A 17337-nucleotide genomic window follows, 5' to 3' on the forward strand; every position below is an offset into this window, starting at 1 on the left:
CCCACGCGTCCCCAGCTTTGTCCCCCTGCCCACGCGTGTCCCCCTCCCTGCGTGTCCCCTGCCCACGCGTGTCCCCTCCCCGCATGCCCCCCCGCACAGCGTGCCCCACACCCCGTGCCCCCTCCGTCCCCCTCCAGCCACGCGCGCCCCGACCCCCCCCTCCCCGCGCCCCCCCGCGCGCGCCCCCGCCCCGCGCCCACGCGGCCCCGCCGCGCCAGGATGACGTCAGCGGCGCCCGCCCCGCCCCTCCGGCGGGCGGAGGCCCCGCCCCCCCGCCCATGGCCCCGCCCCTCCACGTGGGTTGGCACCGCCACGTGCCCGCTGCTGCGGCGAGGCTGGGGGGCGCCGGCCACTGGGCTGGGGTCCCCTCTGCTGCCCCCCCCCCCCCCCGGGTTGGGGTCCCCCCCCCGCTGTCCCCCCAGGCCGGGGTCCCCTCCACCACCCCCTGGGGTCAGGGTCCCCCCCCTGCTACTTTCTGGGCTGGGGTCCCCTCTGCTGTGCCCCCCCTCCCCCCCGGCTCAAGGTCCCCTCTGACCCCCCCCACATTGGGGACCGCTCTGCTGCCCCCCACCCCTAGGGGCACACACCAGGGGGAGCCCAGCCCCCCCCCCATGTCTCCCCCCCCCACACGGGGTCCACCTCCAGCCCCCTGGGGTCTCCCCTCCCCGTCAGTCTTGGCCCCATGCCCCCTCCCATCCCCGCCCTCCCCCCACCCCAAAAGACCCCCCCCCCAGTCCCCCACCACGCTGACCCCAGCTGGAAACAAGAGGGGGGCCATTTATTGGAGCGAGCTGGGGGGGGGCTCTCCCCAGCACGGCCCCCAAGGCACAGCGGTGGGAGGCAGGGGGCCGGCGCGGCCGCCCCCCCCCTACCCCCCCTGGAGCAAAATAATAATTATAAAAAACCGAAACTTTGGTCCTGGAAATACTGGCAGGCGGGCGAGCCGCGGCCCCGGGCGGGGGGCACGGCCCCAGTAGCCGGTTGGTCCACGGGGAGGGGGCGAGGCGGGTTGGGGACCCCCCCCGGCGCCGGGAGGCCCTTGGGGGGCAGCGGTGGCGGGGCTTGGGGGGGGGGGGGAGGGCGGGGATGCGGCGGGGTTGGGGGGGGGGGCTCAGAGGATCTGGCGGGGCATGCCGTAGCCCGTCATGCCCGCCTGCGAGGCGCCCCGGTTGGTGCCCATCTGCAGCCCGATGACGTTCTGGCCCTCCTTCAGCTTGTCCTCGGAGAAGACGCGCCGGTTCTCCTGGGATTTCCTGCGGGCACCGCGGGTGTCACGGCCCCCTGGGTGCCCAAACCCCCCAGTACCCCCTCTCCGCACCCCCCCCCCGCCCCCCCCAACAAGCCCCTCTACCTACTTGGGGAACCAGTTGGGGTCTCCCACGAAGAGCCCGTCGCCCTTGGCCACCGCCAGGCTGCCCAGGTTCATCAGGGTCCTCTGCACGCACGCCATGTTCTTCCCTGCCGGGTGCCACCGCGGGGTTGTCACCGGCCCCTTGGGGACAGCGGGGTGTCCCCCCTGGCCCCCCGCCCCCCCCCCGGCCCCTCACCTTCCCACAGGTCAACGGTCTGGAAGATGTCGGTGGCGGCGATGCCGTAGCGCTCGGCCGCCTGCAGGAACTGCGAGATCTGCTCCATCTGCTTGAAGGCCATGGTGGACGCCTGGATCTTGGCCACCGGCCCCTGGCCCCGCGGGTACAGGCTGTTGATGAGCCGGCACAGCACCTGGCGGCGGGGACACGCGGGGGGGGGTCAGGGGAGGTGACACCGCTCCCCCCCCTGCCCCCAGTACCCGGTCACCCCTCCCCGGGACTCACGGTGCCGTCCTTGAGCCACTGCTGGAAGCCGTCGCGGCCGGGCGCGGGCTGCGGGACGTCGCCGCCGCACTGCCCCACCATCCAGCGCACCAGCACCTGCTCCAGCTCGGGGTCGTACTGCCGGTCGATTTTCTGCTGCACCTCCCGGCTCAGCCCGTACGACGGTCCCCGGTTCGCCATGCCGACGGCTGGGGGGTCTGCAGACACCGGGAACCCCGTCAGCCCCGGCCCCTCCGTGCCCGCAGCGCTGCAGCCCCCTGGGGACGCAGGGTGACACGGGGACCTCCCAGCGGCGTGGCAGCGCCCGAGCTGGCCGCAGGGGCCGCATCCTGCCCGGCCAGGCTCGCTGGATGTCCGGCACGCAGCCTTATCGCCCGTGCCAGGCGCTGCCTGGGTGCTGCCCTGCCCTCCCCGCTTCCTTCCCGGTTCCCTGCTGGGGCTGGGGTGCACGGTCCGTGCGCCTTGGGGTCTCCCCCGGTGTCCCCCACGCCAGCCGAAGGGAAGCCCCGTGGTGCTGCCACGCCGTGCCCACCCGAGGGCCCCCCCGGCTGCCTGAGCATCCTCATCCCAGCGGCTTGGCCCCGCCGAGGCGTGGACTTGGCAGGAGCTCGCTGCCGGTCGAAGCTTGTTTGCGAAGCTTGCCCCGTTTGTATGGGACGGGTGCCAGATCCGGGACCGGCCCGGGAGCCCCACGCCACCCCGGGAACGGCGCCCATCGCCTCAGCCTGACGCCGTGCCCAGCTCCCGTCCCGCAGGGCTCGGGCTCCGGCTCCACGGGGCGTGGGCGATGGCCTCATCCTGCCCCCCCCCCCCCCCGGGGGCTGCGTCCCCACCCCGGCAGAGCAACCGGAGCCCGGTGGTCCCCCACGGGTGGGTGCCGGTGACAGCATCTCCGCGCCCGGTGCCACCCACGTGGGGCGGTTGTGCAAGGCGCCGCGCGGAGCAGCGCTGCGCGGTCGGGGTGCTCCCCACCCCGGGGTGCTCCCGACGCCCTCCGCCCACGTGATGGGCACGCGGGGCCACGCGTCGCCCCCTGCACCCGCTCCTGCTCTGGGGGCGAGGGCACCCGCTGCTCCCCCAGGGTGGGCCCAGCCCGGACCCCGTCACACGCGTGTCCTCAGCTTCGGCGCTCGCGTCCCCAAGGGGTGAAACCGCCCTGGCTCAGCAGGATGAAAAGTTAAAAAAAAAAAATCAAAAAAACAACCCAAAGCGCGGGGCAGCAGCCGGGGTTCGGTGCGAAACCTCGGCACCGCGACCACCCCGAGACCACCGATGAGTGCCGGGGCGCCCCGACGCCTCCAGGGAACCCCAAAGGCACCGGGGCGCCCCAGAGCCACCCGCGGCCAAGCAGGCTCCCCGTGGCCGTCGGGGCGTGGGGCTGGGGCGCAGCCAGCGCCGGCGGGGGGGTTAAAGTCGCTTCCCCGGGGCCTGGGAGCGCCCGGCCGGGGGCCAAGCGGGTTGGGAAACAAAAGAGGAGCTGAAATTGGTGCAGACAGCGCTGATTTCCCGACACAGCTGGGGCTTGCCCAGGCGGGAGGGGAGGGAGGGCCGGACCCAGCCCAGCTGCGGCGCGGGCGCCCTGGGGACCCCGCGGGGGCTGCGCCCGGCCTTGGGGACCCCCTTGGCACCCCGGGGGGTGGCGGGGAGGGGACCGTGCCCAAAGCCCCTTGGGACGCGGCAACCCTGGGGACCCTCCGGCCACCGTGGGGGCCACAGGAGGGCGGGGGTCCCGGGGGGGGTGCGGCTGCCCCGGTGACCCCAGAGACCCCCCCCAGGGCCAGCGCGGAGGGGACTTTGCCCAGCCCAGCGGGGACAAGGCCACCCTGGGGACTCCAGGGGACCCTCGGGGCCGACGGGGAGGGGACCGCCAGGCAGCACGCGGCCACCCTGGGGACCCCCGAGGGCAGCGGGGAGGGGACCGGCCCCCGGGCACGGCCACCCTGGGGTCCCCCGAGCCCCCCCCCCCGCCCCCCGGGGCCAGCAGGGAGGGGACCCTCAGCTGGGACACGGCCACCCCGGGGACCCCGCGGCCAGCAGGGAGGGAGGGGACACGGCGCGGGACGGGGCCACCCGGGGGGACCCCACGGGCGCGGCGCGGGGGGCACCGGGGCGGGGACCGGGAGCACCGGGGAGGGGACGGGGGCTCAGCCCCGGTTCGGCGGCCACAGCCCCGGCGCGGCCCCGGTCCCCCCCCCCCCCTCCCCGACCCCCCCGGGGCGGCGGGGCCGGAAGCCGCACCCGGGTCCCGTTTCCCGGGCGCGGCCGCGAGTCCCGGCGGCTCCCCCGGGGCGCGGCGCCCGGAGCCGTTACCGCGGGCGGGGCGGGGCAGTCCCGGGGGCACCGGGACGGGGCGGCCCCGGCCATTTTGGGACAGCGCAACGGAGCCGGTGCCGGTCCCGGTGGCGGTCTCCATCCCCATCTCTTCTTATCCCCGGCCCCACCTGCCGCCCGGTGCCCGCGGGCGCCGCCCGCCGCCCGGTGCCCGGTGCCCGGTGCCCCTACCTGCGGCGCCGATCCCGCGGTCCCGGTGCGGCAGTGGCGGATGCCGCCGCCCGCGCCCTTTTCACGGCTGATGTCAGCGCGGCCGGGGGCGGCCCGGGACCGCCCGCTCCCGGGGCGGGTCCGCAGGGCCGGGAACGGGGCAGCGCCGCCACCGCGCCCCGGGCAGCGCCGCCCCGCCCCGGGGGCACCGGCACCGGCACCGGGACCGGCACCGGGACGGCCACGGGGTGGCCGTGGTGGGGACGGGGGGGCTGTAATGGGGACGGTGGGGGTGTAATAGGGACAGGGGGGCTGCGGTGGGGACAGGGGGACCGCGGTGGCAGGGACACGGGGGTCGTGGTGGTGGCGGACACGGGGGCTGCGGCGTGGACACGGGGGCTGCGGTGGGGACACGGGGGCTGTGGTGGGGACAGGGTGGCCGCAGTGGTAAGGGGACGGGAGAGCTACGGTGGCAGGGGACACGGGGGCTGTGGTGGCCGTGGTGGGGACAGGGTGGCCGTGGTGGGGACAGGGTGGCCGTGGGGTGGCCGTGGTGGGGACAGAGTGGCCGTGGTGGGGACAGGGTGGCCGTGGGGTGGCCGTGGTGGGGACAGTGTGGCTGTGGTGGCAGAGGATACGGAGCTTGTGGTGGGGAGACGGTGGCCGTGGTAAGTTGTGACACGGCTGCGGTGGGGACAGGGTGGCCGTGGCCATGGTGGGGACATGGTGGCCGTGGTGGGGACAGGGTGGCCGTGGTGGGGACAGGGTGGCCATGTTTGGGACGAGGTGGCCACGATGGCAGAGGGCCACGCTTGCAGTCAGGGCACAAGCCGACCGCCGTGGCAGAGGGGACCATGGTGGTGGCCACAGTGGTGACAGAGGCTGGCCGTGGTGGCAGGGGGACAGCCCTGGGGGGCTGCAGCCCCCGCAGGGACACGGCGGCCCCGGGCCCCGCGGTGGCCCAGGCGGGGCGGGGAGGGACGATGGCGCCTGCCCCCGTCCCGTCTCCTTGGAAGCTCAACCAAAACAACAAACAAACCTCGGCGCGACGCCACCGCCTGCCTCCGGAACGGGTGGCAGGGCCACCGCCGCTGCGTCCCCACGTCCCCACCCCCCCCCCCCAGCACCCAAAACCCAGCCTGGGCTCAGCCCCCCCCCCCCAACCGAGGTGCCGCCATCCTTGGTACCCCCATGGCGAGGACGCTGTCATGGTGGGGACCTGCCCCACCGTGTCCCCCTCCCCGCGCTGGCCACAGCCCTTGCTGCACCCATGGGTGCCACATGGCCGGGTTCCCCCCTTGTCACCCCCCCAGTCATGGGTGGCCCCTGGGGATTCCCGGTGGGGTTTCCCGTGCCGAGGGGACGGCTGTGGTGACACGGGCATGTGGCGGGGGGACACTGGGGTGAGGGGACAAGGGCAGGAGGTGGCACATGGTGACCCAGGGGACAAGGGTGACACGGCGGGGGGGTGGGGACAAGGGGGGGGTGATGTGGGGGTGCAAGAATGGAGGCAGGGTTGGGGTGACAGCGTGGGGGTGACAGCGGCAGGACCCTGGGGGTGACAGAGTGGTGCAGGACCCATGGAGGGGGAGGACAAAGGTGACAGAGGAGTGACACAGAGAGCAGGAAGGGGGTGATGCAGGGGGGGACAAATCCCATGGGGGGGGGGGGGACAAGTCCCATGGGGGGGGCCAGGCCTGGGGTGACATGGGGGGGGCACAGAGAACGGGACAGGGGTGACGCAGGGGCAGGATGCTGGAGGGACAGGGGTGGGGTGGCAGGGGGGGAACACGGGGTGACGTGGGGACAGGACCCTGGGGCAGCGGGGGGGGGGGGGCGGGGGACCTGGAACAGAACCCCCGGGGGGGGGGGGGGGGGCAGGACCCCCGGGGTGACATGGGGTGACACGGGGCAGGACCCCGGGTGCACACTGGGGGGCAGGGGGACAGCCCCTGGGGGACAAGGCTGGGGACGAGGCAGGGGACACGGGGTGACACGGGGGGGGGGCACGGGAGACAGGCAGGGGCGAGGTGGGGACGCCGCGGGGGCGTGCAGGGGTGACACCGCAGTGACACCGGGGTGACACCGCAGTGACACCGGGGTGACCCGGGGGTGACCCGCGGTGACCGGGGGGTCACAGCCCGGGGCGCCCCCCGCAGCCCCCCCCCCCCCCAGCGCCGGGGGGGTGACGTAGCTCCCCCGGCCCCGCCCCCCGATGACGCGCTCCCACGACATGGCCATATAAGGGAACGCGGCGCGCAGGCCCCGCCCACGCCCCGCCGAGGCCCCGCCCCCCGCCCTGCCCGGTTTGCCGGGGGGGGGGGGCTGCGGGGGGGGGGGGGGGGGAAGCATCCGGAGCACCGGGAGCGGGACGGGGGCAGCGGGAGCGGGGGTGGGGGGGCTACAGGGACCCCCCCGGGGGGGGGGGACAGCGGGACCGGGAGAATGGGGGGGGTAACGGGGATTTGGGGGGGGAGCAATAGGGATGGGGGGGGGTAACTGGGAGGGGGGGGGGCACCGGGGATACCGGGGGGGGGGGGGCACCGGGGATGGGGGGGGGCACCGGAACTTGGGAGGGATGCTGAAGGGTCTGGGCCCGGGGGGGGGGGGGACACGCAGCACCCCGCTGAGCACAGGGGCTGGGGGCTGCATGGGGTGGGGGGGTCCCCGTGCTGGGGTGGGGGGGGGGGCACGGTGGGTGCATGTCCCGGTGCACGAGCCCGCGGGGTGCGCTCACGTCTCTTTATTCCCCCCCCCCCCCCAACCCCAAACAAGGGGACTTTGGGGCCACCACGGGGCCACCACGGGGCCACCACGGGGCCACCTCGGGGCCACGCGTCCCCTAGAGCAGCGTGGCCAGCTCGCAGCCCTCGCCGCAGCCCCCGCGGCCCCCCAGCCTCTGCCGCCGCCGCTGCTGGGCCCCCTCCCTGCGCCGCCCGCGCTCGGGGGGGCCGCCCGCCGCCGCCAGCGCCTCCGCCGACACCGAGGTCACCGGCGAGGAGCCGCCGCCACCGGGCTCTGCGGGGGAGAGAGGCAGCGTCCGGCCCCCGAGCGACACCCCCCAGGGGTACCCGGGGTCCCCCCCCAGCCCTACCGGGGTCACCGCGGTGCCTCGAGGCCCCCCCCATCCCCGGAACGCGGTGGTGGCCGGGGCTGAGTCCCCGTGGGTGGGGGGCACGCGAACACGGGGGGGCCGCACTCACGCTGCTGCCGCCGCTCGAGGTCCCGGAGGGCGATGGTGGAGAGGGGCCGGGGGGGGGCTCCGGCGCGGTACAGCTGCAGGGCGGCCAGGAGGTCGGAGGCCAGCGCCACCTCGGCGTCCCACTCGTAGCTCTCGTCCACCGAGGTGTCCCTCCTGCGGGGACAAGTGTCGGGGGGGGGGGGTCCCATCGCCAACCGCCCCCCCCCCCCCAACGCCACGCCTCGACACCCCGCTGTCACCCCCCAGTGCCCCTCCGAGCGCATCCTCACCTCTTTCCAGCACTGCTCGGGGCCGGCTCCGTGCTCATCTTGCCCTCCTGCCAGCTGCCCCCATCCCCCGGGGGGGTACCGGGGCCGGGCCCCCCCAGGGACGGTGCCAGGGAGGGGGGGCGCAGGAAGGATGCGCTGCCCCGGCCGCTGCTCTGGCTGGTCAAGCTGCCCCGCGGCAACTTCTCCGGGGGGGCCACGTCCCCGGCTTCAGTCCTGCTGCAGGGGGGGCCACGGTGGGGCGGCTCCGGGGGGGCCGGCCAGGCGGGGGGGCCGGGCAGAGAGGCCTTGGCGGGGCCCAGCGGCAGCTTGGGGGGCTGGAGGAGGGTGGCGGCGGGGGGGGCCGCGGCCTTGGCACATGGGTCCGTGCAGTCCGGCCCCCCCCCGGCGTGCTGGGGGGGAGCGGGGGGCTGCGGCGGTTCCTCGGGGGGGGGCCAGTCGCCGTCCACGCACATCTCCTTAAAGAAGGGCAGGCTCAGGTACTGCAGGATGCCGCTCTGGGCTGGGGGGGCCGCAGAAGGCTGGGGGCCGGCGGTGGCGGCCGGGGGGGAGTCCGGGGGGGGGCCCTGGAGGGGCAGCGAGTCCCAGCGGGCGCTGGGGGGGCCGGGGCTGTAAGGCAGAGTGGCGGCGGAGGCCACGGGGCTGACGTCGACGATGCACAGGGCGGCCGCTTCGGCCACGGGGCTGCTGCTGCCGTAGCCGAAATAGCGGCCCCGGCGGCGGCCGGCCGGTGCTGGGGGGTCCCCGGGGGGCCGGGGCCGTAACGCCACCCCCTGGTGCCAAACGGGCTCCTTCTCCTCCTCCGGCTGGGGTCCCCGGTGTGTGGGGGGGTCCCGGGGCGGGGGGGCGAAGCCGCTCTCCGTCTCGGCGGTCTCCACCACGAAGCGGCCGTCGGGGCCGCGGCGGATGCGCTCCAGGGGGACGTGCTCCCCGACGTGGCTCTCGTAGACGGCGTAGCCGGATCCGGCCCCCGCGATGCTGAGCCCCAGGCTGGTGCCGGCTTTTTCGCCCCACAGCAGCGCCCGGCGCAGGCTGGGGCAGGGGGACGGCTGCAGCTTCAGCTTGGCCGCGCCGGCCGGGCTACCAGCGCCGTGAGAAGGGCTGGAAGGAAACGGGGAACGGCTGCGGGATCCCTGTGCCGGCTCCTTTGGACGCCCCCCGTAATTGGGGGGGCTCACGTCGGGCATCCCCCGGGTGGTGCCGTGCCCTGCGGGACTCGGCAGCCCTGCTCCGGCTGCTCCCTGCTTGCTTTCTTTGGACACGAGCCCACGGAGGGGAAAGCAGAGCACCCACGGGTGCCCCGAGCCCGGCCCCGCTCCCGGTCCCTGCCCCAAGCCAGCGGATGGATGACGATGGGGGGGGTGGGGGGGGGGGGGCGCAGCGAGGTGCGGGGGGAGCGTGGCGTGGCGCGACTTACTGCGGAGCAGGGGGCTTCTGGCTGGGGGAGAAGACGAGCGGTGGATCTGGAAGGTCATGAGAACACACGGGGATCACACGGCGAGCAACGCATGGCGATGAGGAGGAGACGAGAGGAGAGGAGACAGCGGCACCCCCGCGCCCCCCCCAGGAGCCCCCAGCCCTGCCTGGCCCTGTTCCCTGCCCGCCGCCGCGGCTCGAGCCCCCCCGGGAGGCGCAGGAGGCGGCCGGCTCCTACCTTGCCTTCGCTTCTGGATGCGCGCGGCGCGCCGGCGGTTCATGATGCAGGCGGCCACGGTGCTGAAGATGACGGCCACGCTGAGGAAGCAGATCCCGCCGATGACCCCGGCCAGCACCGGCTGCGGGAGCAGCTCGGGGAGCTGGGTGCGGGACGGGTACACCTCCATGCCTGCGCCGGACGGGAGACGGAGCTGCGGCACCCGCTCAGCACCCCAGAGCAGCCTCCGGCACCCCGACAGCGGGCGACGGCAAAGCCTCAGGGGCCGCAGAGGGACCTGCCCCCCGGGGTGCTGGCAGCGGGGACGCTGGGCAGGGCTGCCCTGCTACCCAAAACCGAAGGCACGCGAGAGGCGTGCGCGGGGACGAGCGCTCCCACGGTGCTTGCTTTGCAGGATGCAGCCCCCGCTCTAGTTTTGGGGCTGGAGCCCCGAGAAGGGGATTTTGTTTGGGGGCAAACGCCTCCCTCCCTTGGTTTCTGCCCCTACCTGCCGTGGAGACGTTCACCGTGTTGCTGGGGTCGCTGATGTAGCTGCCAGCGAAGGCCACCAGGCGGAACTCATAGAAGGCGTCCTGGGGGAGCACAGCGCCGTCAGCCTCACCCCCTCCTTGCTGCGGAGCGCCCAGCGAGACCCCCCACCCCCCTTCCACCCCCTGGCCACGCACGACCTCACCTTGATGAGCCCCGGCACCAGCACCTGGCTCTCCGTGCCGGGGATGGAGCGCTCCAGCACCTCCCAGCCGCCCTTGTCCTGCCGCAGCTCCAGGGCGTAGCCGCTCAGCGCCACCGAGAGCTGGGCCGGGGGCTCCCAGCGCAGCAGGACCCCGCGCGACGTCTCGTTGGCGGTCAGGGCCTGCGGCGGGGACAGGAAGACGTGCACGGTCATGGCCGGCGGCTCCGGAGGCACTGTGGTCACTGGGAAGCCTGGGGAGAAAGGGGACGCTGGTAGGGGTGGCCGGGGAGGGATGGAAACCGGAGCTTCCCGCGTGCTTGGGGGGGGGGGGGGTTCGGGGGGCTACGAGGCACCGTGCTCTTACCCCTGGGCACGGAGGTGACGATCTGGCTGAAGGGGCCGCTGCCCAGCTTGTTCTGGGCCAGGACGCTGAACTGGTAGCTCGTGTCTGGCTGCAGGTTCTCCACCAAGAGGTGCTGAGCCCCCGCCGGCACCGAGAGCGACACCCAGTCGTGGTGGGCGCGGGGCGGGTGCTTCGCCCTGCGGGGACGGGGGAGCCGTGAGCCCCCGGCCGAGGGACGCGGAAGGGGTGGGGGCCACCCGGGGCGGGGGGGGACTCACAGCGGCGTGTACCAGACGCTGAACCTCTGGAAGTAGCCCCCGTCAAAGCCCGGCTCCCAGGAGATGTTGGCCGCCAGCAGCAGCGGCAGCACGGAGACGTTGGTGACGGCGTGGGGACTGGTCCCTGGCGCCGGAGGAGGAGAGAAGCCGCATGGGACGGGGGCAGCTCGGATAACCGAAGCCCAGGAGCGTTTCCACGCCTTACCCCCGCCCCCCCTGCCGCAGTCTCCGGGGCGCAGCACCCGCGAGCGCCGCCCGCCCGACTCACCCAGCACGTGGACGGAGGTGGCGGTGCTGACGCTGGCCACCGGGTTGGTGGCCGTGCACTCCCAGCGCCCGTGCTGCTCCTTGACCAGGGGGCGGAAGACGAGGCTGCCGTTCCCGTCCACCTGGGCGCCGCCCTGCCCTGCGCTGCCCACCTGCGGGGCAGGGACACGCCGATGGTGGGGACGTCCCCGTCTCCATCCCCCGTCCCCGTCCCCATCCCACCCGCAGCGACCCCACGCCTCCGGACCCTTGCAGGACCTCGATCCCTCCCCCCAGGGCCGGTTTGGAAACAGAGGGGCAGGATTTTACCCTCGTTTCCTACAGAACCGAAGGCAAAACAAGCAAAACTCCCCTCCCGCGGGACCCCGGGCTTCCTGCGGGGACAAGGACCCCGGGGACTACCCCCGCGATGATGTCCCGGGAGGACAAAAGCCACGTTGCCCCCCCCCAGGTGGGCTTTCCCCAGCGTGCTCCGTACCTTCCCCCAGGTGATGGTGGGTGGGGGGTCCCCGTGGGCCGAGCAGGGGATGACCAGCTCCCGGCCCACCTCCTGGAAGTATTCCTCCTTGGGGCGCACGGTGAAGGCGGGGGGGTCCTGGAAGAGCCACGCACGGTGCTGGGGACGGTGGCGGGGACACGGCACGCCGGAGCGGCAGCGGTGTCCCGTCCCCCCCCCCCCCCATCTGCCCCTACCTTGAGCAGGACGCGGGTGGGCCGGGAGGCGCCGGCGGTGCCGTAGCTGTTGTAGGGGGTGCACGTGTACACCCCCAGCGCGTCGTCGTTCCCCGTGGCGATGACGATGGAGCCGTCGGGTCGCGCCGACCAGCCGGGGAGCTGGCGGGAAGGGCGCGGGGGTGAGGTCGGGGGGGCTGCGGGGTGCAGGCTGGGGGGGGGGCGCGGGCGGCCGTACCTTGCCCAGCTCCAGCGGGTGCCCGTCCCGCGTCCAGCTGACGGAGAGCAGCGGGGGGTTGGCCCTGGTGGGGCACCGGATCACGCCCCGCATCCCCTTGGGCAAATGGGTCTCCGGGAGCATGGTGGTCACCTGCGCCGGATCTGCGGGGACACGTTGGGTGCTGGGAGGGTGCTGGGGACCCCGCGGAGGCCGATGGGGCACCCCCGGGCTCTTACACAGCACCGTGACGAAGGCCGAGGCCGAAGGCGGCTTCCAGAGCCCGTTGCTGGCGACGCAGGTGTATTTGCCGGCGTCGTCCGGGGTGGCTCGCTGCAGCAGGAGGCTCCCGTCCACCAGGATGCGGACCCGGGCCTGGAGGTGGCTGCGAGGGGAGGAGAGGGTGGGAGTGAGGGCGCAGCAGGCACCCGGGACGGGCGAAGCTCTCCGGCACGCACCGTGCCCCAACGCACCCGTACGTGGGCTGGGTGGGGATTCAGCAAGGTCCCCGCGCCTCCGTCCGCGAGAGACAGCCGCCAGGAGCCTGCGGCCACCCCGGTGCCACCCCCAGCACCACGTCCCCGCCGTACCTGAGGTGGAAGACGTTGCTGCTGCCCTGGAACCAGGTGTAGGTGAGGTTCCCCGGGTACGCCTCGGCCTGGCACGCCAGAAAGGCATCTTGAGAGATGTTAACGGTGACGTTCTGCGGCGGCACCACGATGACGGGCGGCCCTGCAGCGTGGGGGCGCAGGGGACAGTGAGGGCCTGGGGACAAAGCCACAAAACCCCGTGACGCCGCCAGGGCTCGGCGAGCCGCCCCGCTCCTACCCTGCACGAGCACGCGGGTGGTGTGGGTGATGGTGCCCTCCTTGCTGGAAGCGTGGCACGTGTAGGTGCCCGCGCTGGCGCGCTCCACCACGGCGATGCTCAGCGTCCCGTTCCTCACCTGCAACGTCACCGGTGGCCACCGAGGCTCTGGGGACCGTGGCGCCGTGGCCAGGGCTCGCTCTCCAGCCGCGTGGAGCCGCGTCGCTGTGCCCCCCGGAGACTCGCCCCCCACCCCCAGTCCCACGGGGGGACACCGGCGCCTCGCCGTGCTCACCTGCACCGCGTCCCCGCTCTGCACGGCCAGGTCGCTCCGCTTCCAGATGACGACGGGCTGGGGGTTGCCGACGGCCGTGCAGGTGAGGCTCAGCGCCTCCCGGTCCCGCACCTCCACGAAGGCTGGGGGGGTCTCCAGGAAGGTAGGGGGTGCTGCGAAGGCAAACGCAGACCCTCGGTCCTGGGAACGAGCGGATCCAGCCCCAGCCCCGCGAGCTGCAGTGACGGAGGGATCTGGAGCAGGGAGGTGCTGCTCCTCCTGCACTGGGGGACGACGAAATCCTCCCCCCATCCTCATTTCGCAAAGCCAAGCGGAGCGGGTGCGGGTACGGGGCGCACCACGACCGCTCCCCCACCCCAAATCCAGCGCTCAGACCGGGCTCGGCACCCCGAGAGCAGCACAGGGCAGAGCAGGCGGCAGCCTGGGCTCGCGCCGGCCCCAGCGCCCGCAGCCCCCGTCGGTACCGTTGACGGTGAGGTGGATCCAGGTGCCGTTCTGGAAGTCGGCGTCGGCGCTGGGCCGGTCGAGAAAGAGCACGCGGCACTCGTACCAGCCTTGGTCCTCGGCGCGCAGCAGGTCGATGCGCAGCGAGGCGCCTTCCTCGATCCGCACGCGACCTGCCGAGCCAGAAACGTTTGCCGCGGGCGGCTCGGCGACGTCCCCGTCCCCAGGGCCACCACCTCCGCAGAGCACCCGCCCACGCAGGGACCTCCCTGTGCCCCGAGCACGGTTCCCTGTTCCCCCAGAGCCCTCGAGCTGCCACCAAAACCCCTCCCCGGTGCTTTTCGGCACCCGCAGCCTCGGCTCGGATCTCCCCCGGAGCCCCCGCCTCGGGAACCCTGCTAAGCCCCGGCCACGCCGGGCACCCCCGCACCTTCCTGCTCCCGGCGGTGCTGAGGGGTCTGGATGAGCCCCTTGCCTGCTCTGGGGGCACCGGGGGGGCTGCCCGATGGCGGGGTGCTCGCCCCGAGGCGGCCCCTCTGATGAGGAGGAGGAGGAGGAGGAGGAGGAGGATAAGGACCTCAAGCAAGAGCGAGCGCAGCCCCCTAATCCCCCGGGCTATTATCAGAGCCATAATCGGCTCAGGCATGCAGCGGGCAATAGGCTCAGCACCACTGGGGTGCACTCAGCACCGCGGCACCCCCGGACCCCGCCGCACCCCTGGCTCAGCCCTGTGCGTGCCGTCACCCGAGGCGGCCCCTTGGGACCGTGCTGCGGGGCAGGGCCACGGTGGTGACGAGCACCCAGAGGTGCCCAGGAGCAGCAGGGGATTTCCACAAAGAGGGTTTTCCTGGAAAACCCTCATCAGCTTCAGCCGGAGCTCGGTGTCCCCAGAGGTCCCCACTGTCCCCGAAGGTCCCCACGTGGGTGCTGCACCCGGCCAGACGAGCCCAGCGAGGAGGAGGAGGAGGAGGAAGAGGAGGAGGAGGAGCGGCAGGACCCGGCAGGCTGGTCGGGCAGGGCGGTTTGGGGACGGGATCTGTGCAGAGACGCGTTGCGCGGACGCAGCACACCGACACGTGCTCCCCGAGTTTCTTCCAGCCCCCCCCCCCCAAATCTGCTTCTCCCCGCGGCTGGGGGCCGATGGACGCAGCCGGGTGCCTTCGGCCTCATCCAGCGCCCGCAGCACCAAGCGGCAGAGCGAGCAAACCTCGAGTACGAGCTGGGACGCGGGAGCAGCGAGAGGGACGGGAGCCCTGGGCCCAGCAGGCTGCCGAACAAAGGTCCCTTTGGCAGGGCTCCGAGAGCCCTGGGGACGCCCCCAGCCTCCCCCTAATCCCCCCCGCGCCGGCCCCAACCCCTCCTCCTCCTCGCCCAGCGCCCGGCCGATAACAAAACCCAAGGAAAACAACAAAACCGCCGCTGCCCTCCCGCCCGGCATCCCCCAGCGCCTGGCAACCGCCATTCAAAGGGACACAAAGGGGACGGCGGTGGCTGGGGACCACCAGCACCGGTTTACGGCAGCGGGGACGGCGGGGGGAGAAACGGCCCCGTCGCCCCCAAGGGACACGAGCGGCTTTCACGGGCACAGCCCAGCCTCGTCCCCGAGGTGCCCCAAAGCGCCTGGGTGACACAGGTGGTGGCGCAGGGGCTTGCTGGGTGACACCTGAGCCGCTTCACCTGCTCCGAGCTCTCGGCTGCGAGGCTGAGCCTGGAGGCCCCTCGCCTGACCCTGGGTCCCCCCCAGGGAGGATCGAGGGCCAGCTGCCAGGGTGACAACCAGCAGCCCCCCTCCGTGGGGTCCCTGTCGCCCCCATCCGCACCACCAAGCCTGGGCGCAGCGCCCTGGGGTGCCGGTGGCGCCGTTGGGGGCGACGCCGAGGGCTGGCGGGGCGCGGGGAGCGCGCAGCAGGATGCGGCCGAGCCCTTTGTGCTGCGAGCCCGCGGGGAAACCTGAGCTCCCGCAGGTAACGGGAGCCGGGGGGCCTCCGGGAGGCAGGTGCCGAGGCTTTGGTGTCACCGCGGGGTTTGGCGGCACCGCCGGTCCCACGAAGCCAGCGCGGAGCCACCAGCGAAGGCGCTGGCAGCGGGGAGCGGCCACGGCTCGCCCCAAAATTGCTCCGGCCCCGTGCCGGCGGCTCCTTCCTCACCCCTACCTGTGTCAAGGCTCCACCTGCAGCACATTTTTTTTTTTTGGCAGTTTCGGCCGCGGAGCCAGATCCCGTCGGACGTGGGACGATCCCGCTCCGCGGTCCTGCCCTCCCGTCGATCCCAGAGGCTTCGGGGCCGGGCCCAGCCCCAAACCCCGACCTCCCCCCTTGGCCCCAGGCACCCCTTGAAGGCGAGGAGCGGCCTCCCACGCCGCGGCCCCGCTTCGCTCCAAATCCCGGCGCCGCTGAGCGGCTTCACCCAAATCCCTTCCCCGAGCGCGGCTCACCCGGGGCGCCCGCCGCCACCCCCCGGGGCCCTCGGCGGGGACGGTGACCCGCGGGGGACGGAGGCCAGCCCCGCGCCTTGCCGCCGCCGCGCTTAATGCGCTCCGACAGCCGCGGCCTCGCGCTGGGGCCCGGCCGAGGGGCGCGGGGCGGCAAATCCGTCCCGAGCAGGGTGCCCGGTCCATACGGTGCTTGGTCCGTCCGGTACCCGGTGTGCCCGGTGCCGCTTACCGAGGTACTCGGGGTCGACGCGCGGCGAGTAGAGGCCGAACTTGATGAAGATGGGGAGGACGAAGCCGACGCGCACCCACTCGATGACGTAGAGCGGCGGCCGGCTCTGGCGGGCGCCCAGCAGGTCGCAGCCCAGCACGGCGCTGTCCCCGACGCGGCCCACCACGGCCCCGCTCGGCCCGCTGCCTGCGCGGGGCACCGGGGACACCGGTGGCACCGGGAGCACCGGTAACACTGGTGGCACCGGGAGCACCGGTGGCACCGCGCCCCGCTCCTCCCGTCCCATTCCGTCCCGTCCCGTCCCGCCCCGTCCATCCCGTCCCATCCCACCCTGTCCGGTCCTGCCCGTCCCGTCCCATCCCGGTCCCGTCCCGTCCCATCCCGGTCTCTCCCGGTCCCGGTCCCGGTCCCGTCTCCCCTTACCCTCGGCCCCGGTGCCGGCGAGCAGGCTGAGGAAGGCCGCGCGTAGCCACCACCGCATAGCCCAGCTCCCCCGGCCCGCGGCTCCCGGTGGCGGCGGGGACAGGCGGGCGGGAGGGTCACCGGGCACCGGCGACCGGTTACCGGCTACCACCGGGGGTCCCCCGGGGGGTCAGGGCCGCAGCTCGGGAGGGCTCGGCCGGGCTGCCCGCGGCGCTCTGGCCCCGGCCGGGGGGCGCTGGGGGCTCCTCATGCCCGCCCCGGACCCCGCGGCTCCGCTCCGCGCCCCGCGCCGCCGCCACCGGGCGGCCGCCGCCAAAGCCACGGCGGTGGGAGGGGCGCGGGCGGGCCCCGCCCCTCCGCGCTGCTGATTGGCTGTTCCCTTGGCAACGGGCGTTCCCGCCGGCGGCCAATAGCGGGGCGGGGAGGGGGAGCCGCGGGGGATGCTGGGAGATGTAGTTCTGGGGGAGTGGGGATGGGAGGGGGCATGGAGGAGACACGGGTGTGGGACAAGGGTGTGGGACACTGGTGGGTGACATGGGTGTGTGACACTGGTGTGGGACACGGGTGTGACACTGGTGTGGGATACTGGTGGGTGACATGGGTGTGTGACACTGGTGTGGGACACGGGTGTGACACTGGTGTGGGATACTGGTGGGTGACATGGGTGTGTGACACTGGTGTGGGACACGGGTGTGACACTGGTGTGGGACACTGGTGTGGGACACTGGTGTGGGACTGGTGGGTGACATGGGTGTGTGACACTGGTGTGGGACACTGGTGTGGGACTGGTGGGTGACACCAGTGTGGGACACTGGACACTAGTGCGTGACACTGGCGG

The 17337-nt window shown here is 74.0% G+C and overlaps 1 protein-coding gene across 5 annotated transcripts; it reads right to left on the reverse strand.

Moving 5' to 3' along the window:
• Window positions 1-757: 757 nt before the first annotated feature.
• LOC125181234 (transgelin-2) lies at window positions 758-16812 on the reverse strand. 5 transcript variants are annotated; one of them, XM_066986027.1, is made up of 23 exons: window positions 16500-16770; window positions 16077-16262; window positions 13434-13586; window positions 12970-13121; window positions 12696-12813; window positions 12458-12599; window positions 12107-12252; window positions 11889-12031; window positions 11672-11812; window positions 11457-11573; window positions 10980-11130; window positions 10712-10835; window positions 10455-10630; window positions 10091-10341; window positions 9905-9989; window positions 9418-9588; window positions 9181-9226; window positions 7767-8864; window positions 7499-7650; window positions 1815-2011; window positions 1548-1722; window positions 1356-1458; window positions 758-1253 (listed from the first exon to the last, which is right to left on the reverse strand). In XM_066986027.1, exons 1-23 carry the CDS (start codon window positions 16555-16557, stop codon window positions 1112-1114), a joined length of 4227 nt encoding a protein of 1408 aa, XP_066842128.1. In that variant the 5' UTR covers window positions 16558-16770; the 3' UTR covers window positions 758-1111. The 5 variants fall into 5 exon arrangements, with proteins under 5 accessions (XP_066842128.1, XP_066842129.1, XP_066842132.1 ...); XM_066986028.1 differs by lacking the exon at window positions 16077-16262 and having other exon boundaries at window positions 16500-16769; XM_066986029.1 differs by lacking the exons at window positions 758-1253; window positions 1356-1458; window positions 1548-1722; window positions 1815-2011 and adding an exon at window positions 7049-7313 and having other exon boundaries at window positions 16500-16812.
• Window positions 16813-17337: the final 525 nt, after the last annotated feature.

The sequence above is a fragment of the Anser cygnoides genome, chromosome 33, assembly GCF_040182565.1.
Source record: "Anser cygnoides isolate HZ-2024a breed goose chromosome 33, Taihu_goose_T2T_genome, whole genome shotgun sequence".
Lineage (NCBI taxonomy): Eukaryota > Metazoa > Chordata > Aves > Anseriformes > Anatidae > Anser > Anser cygnoides.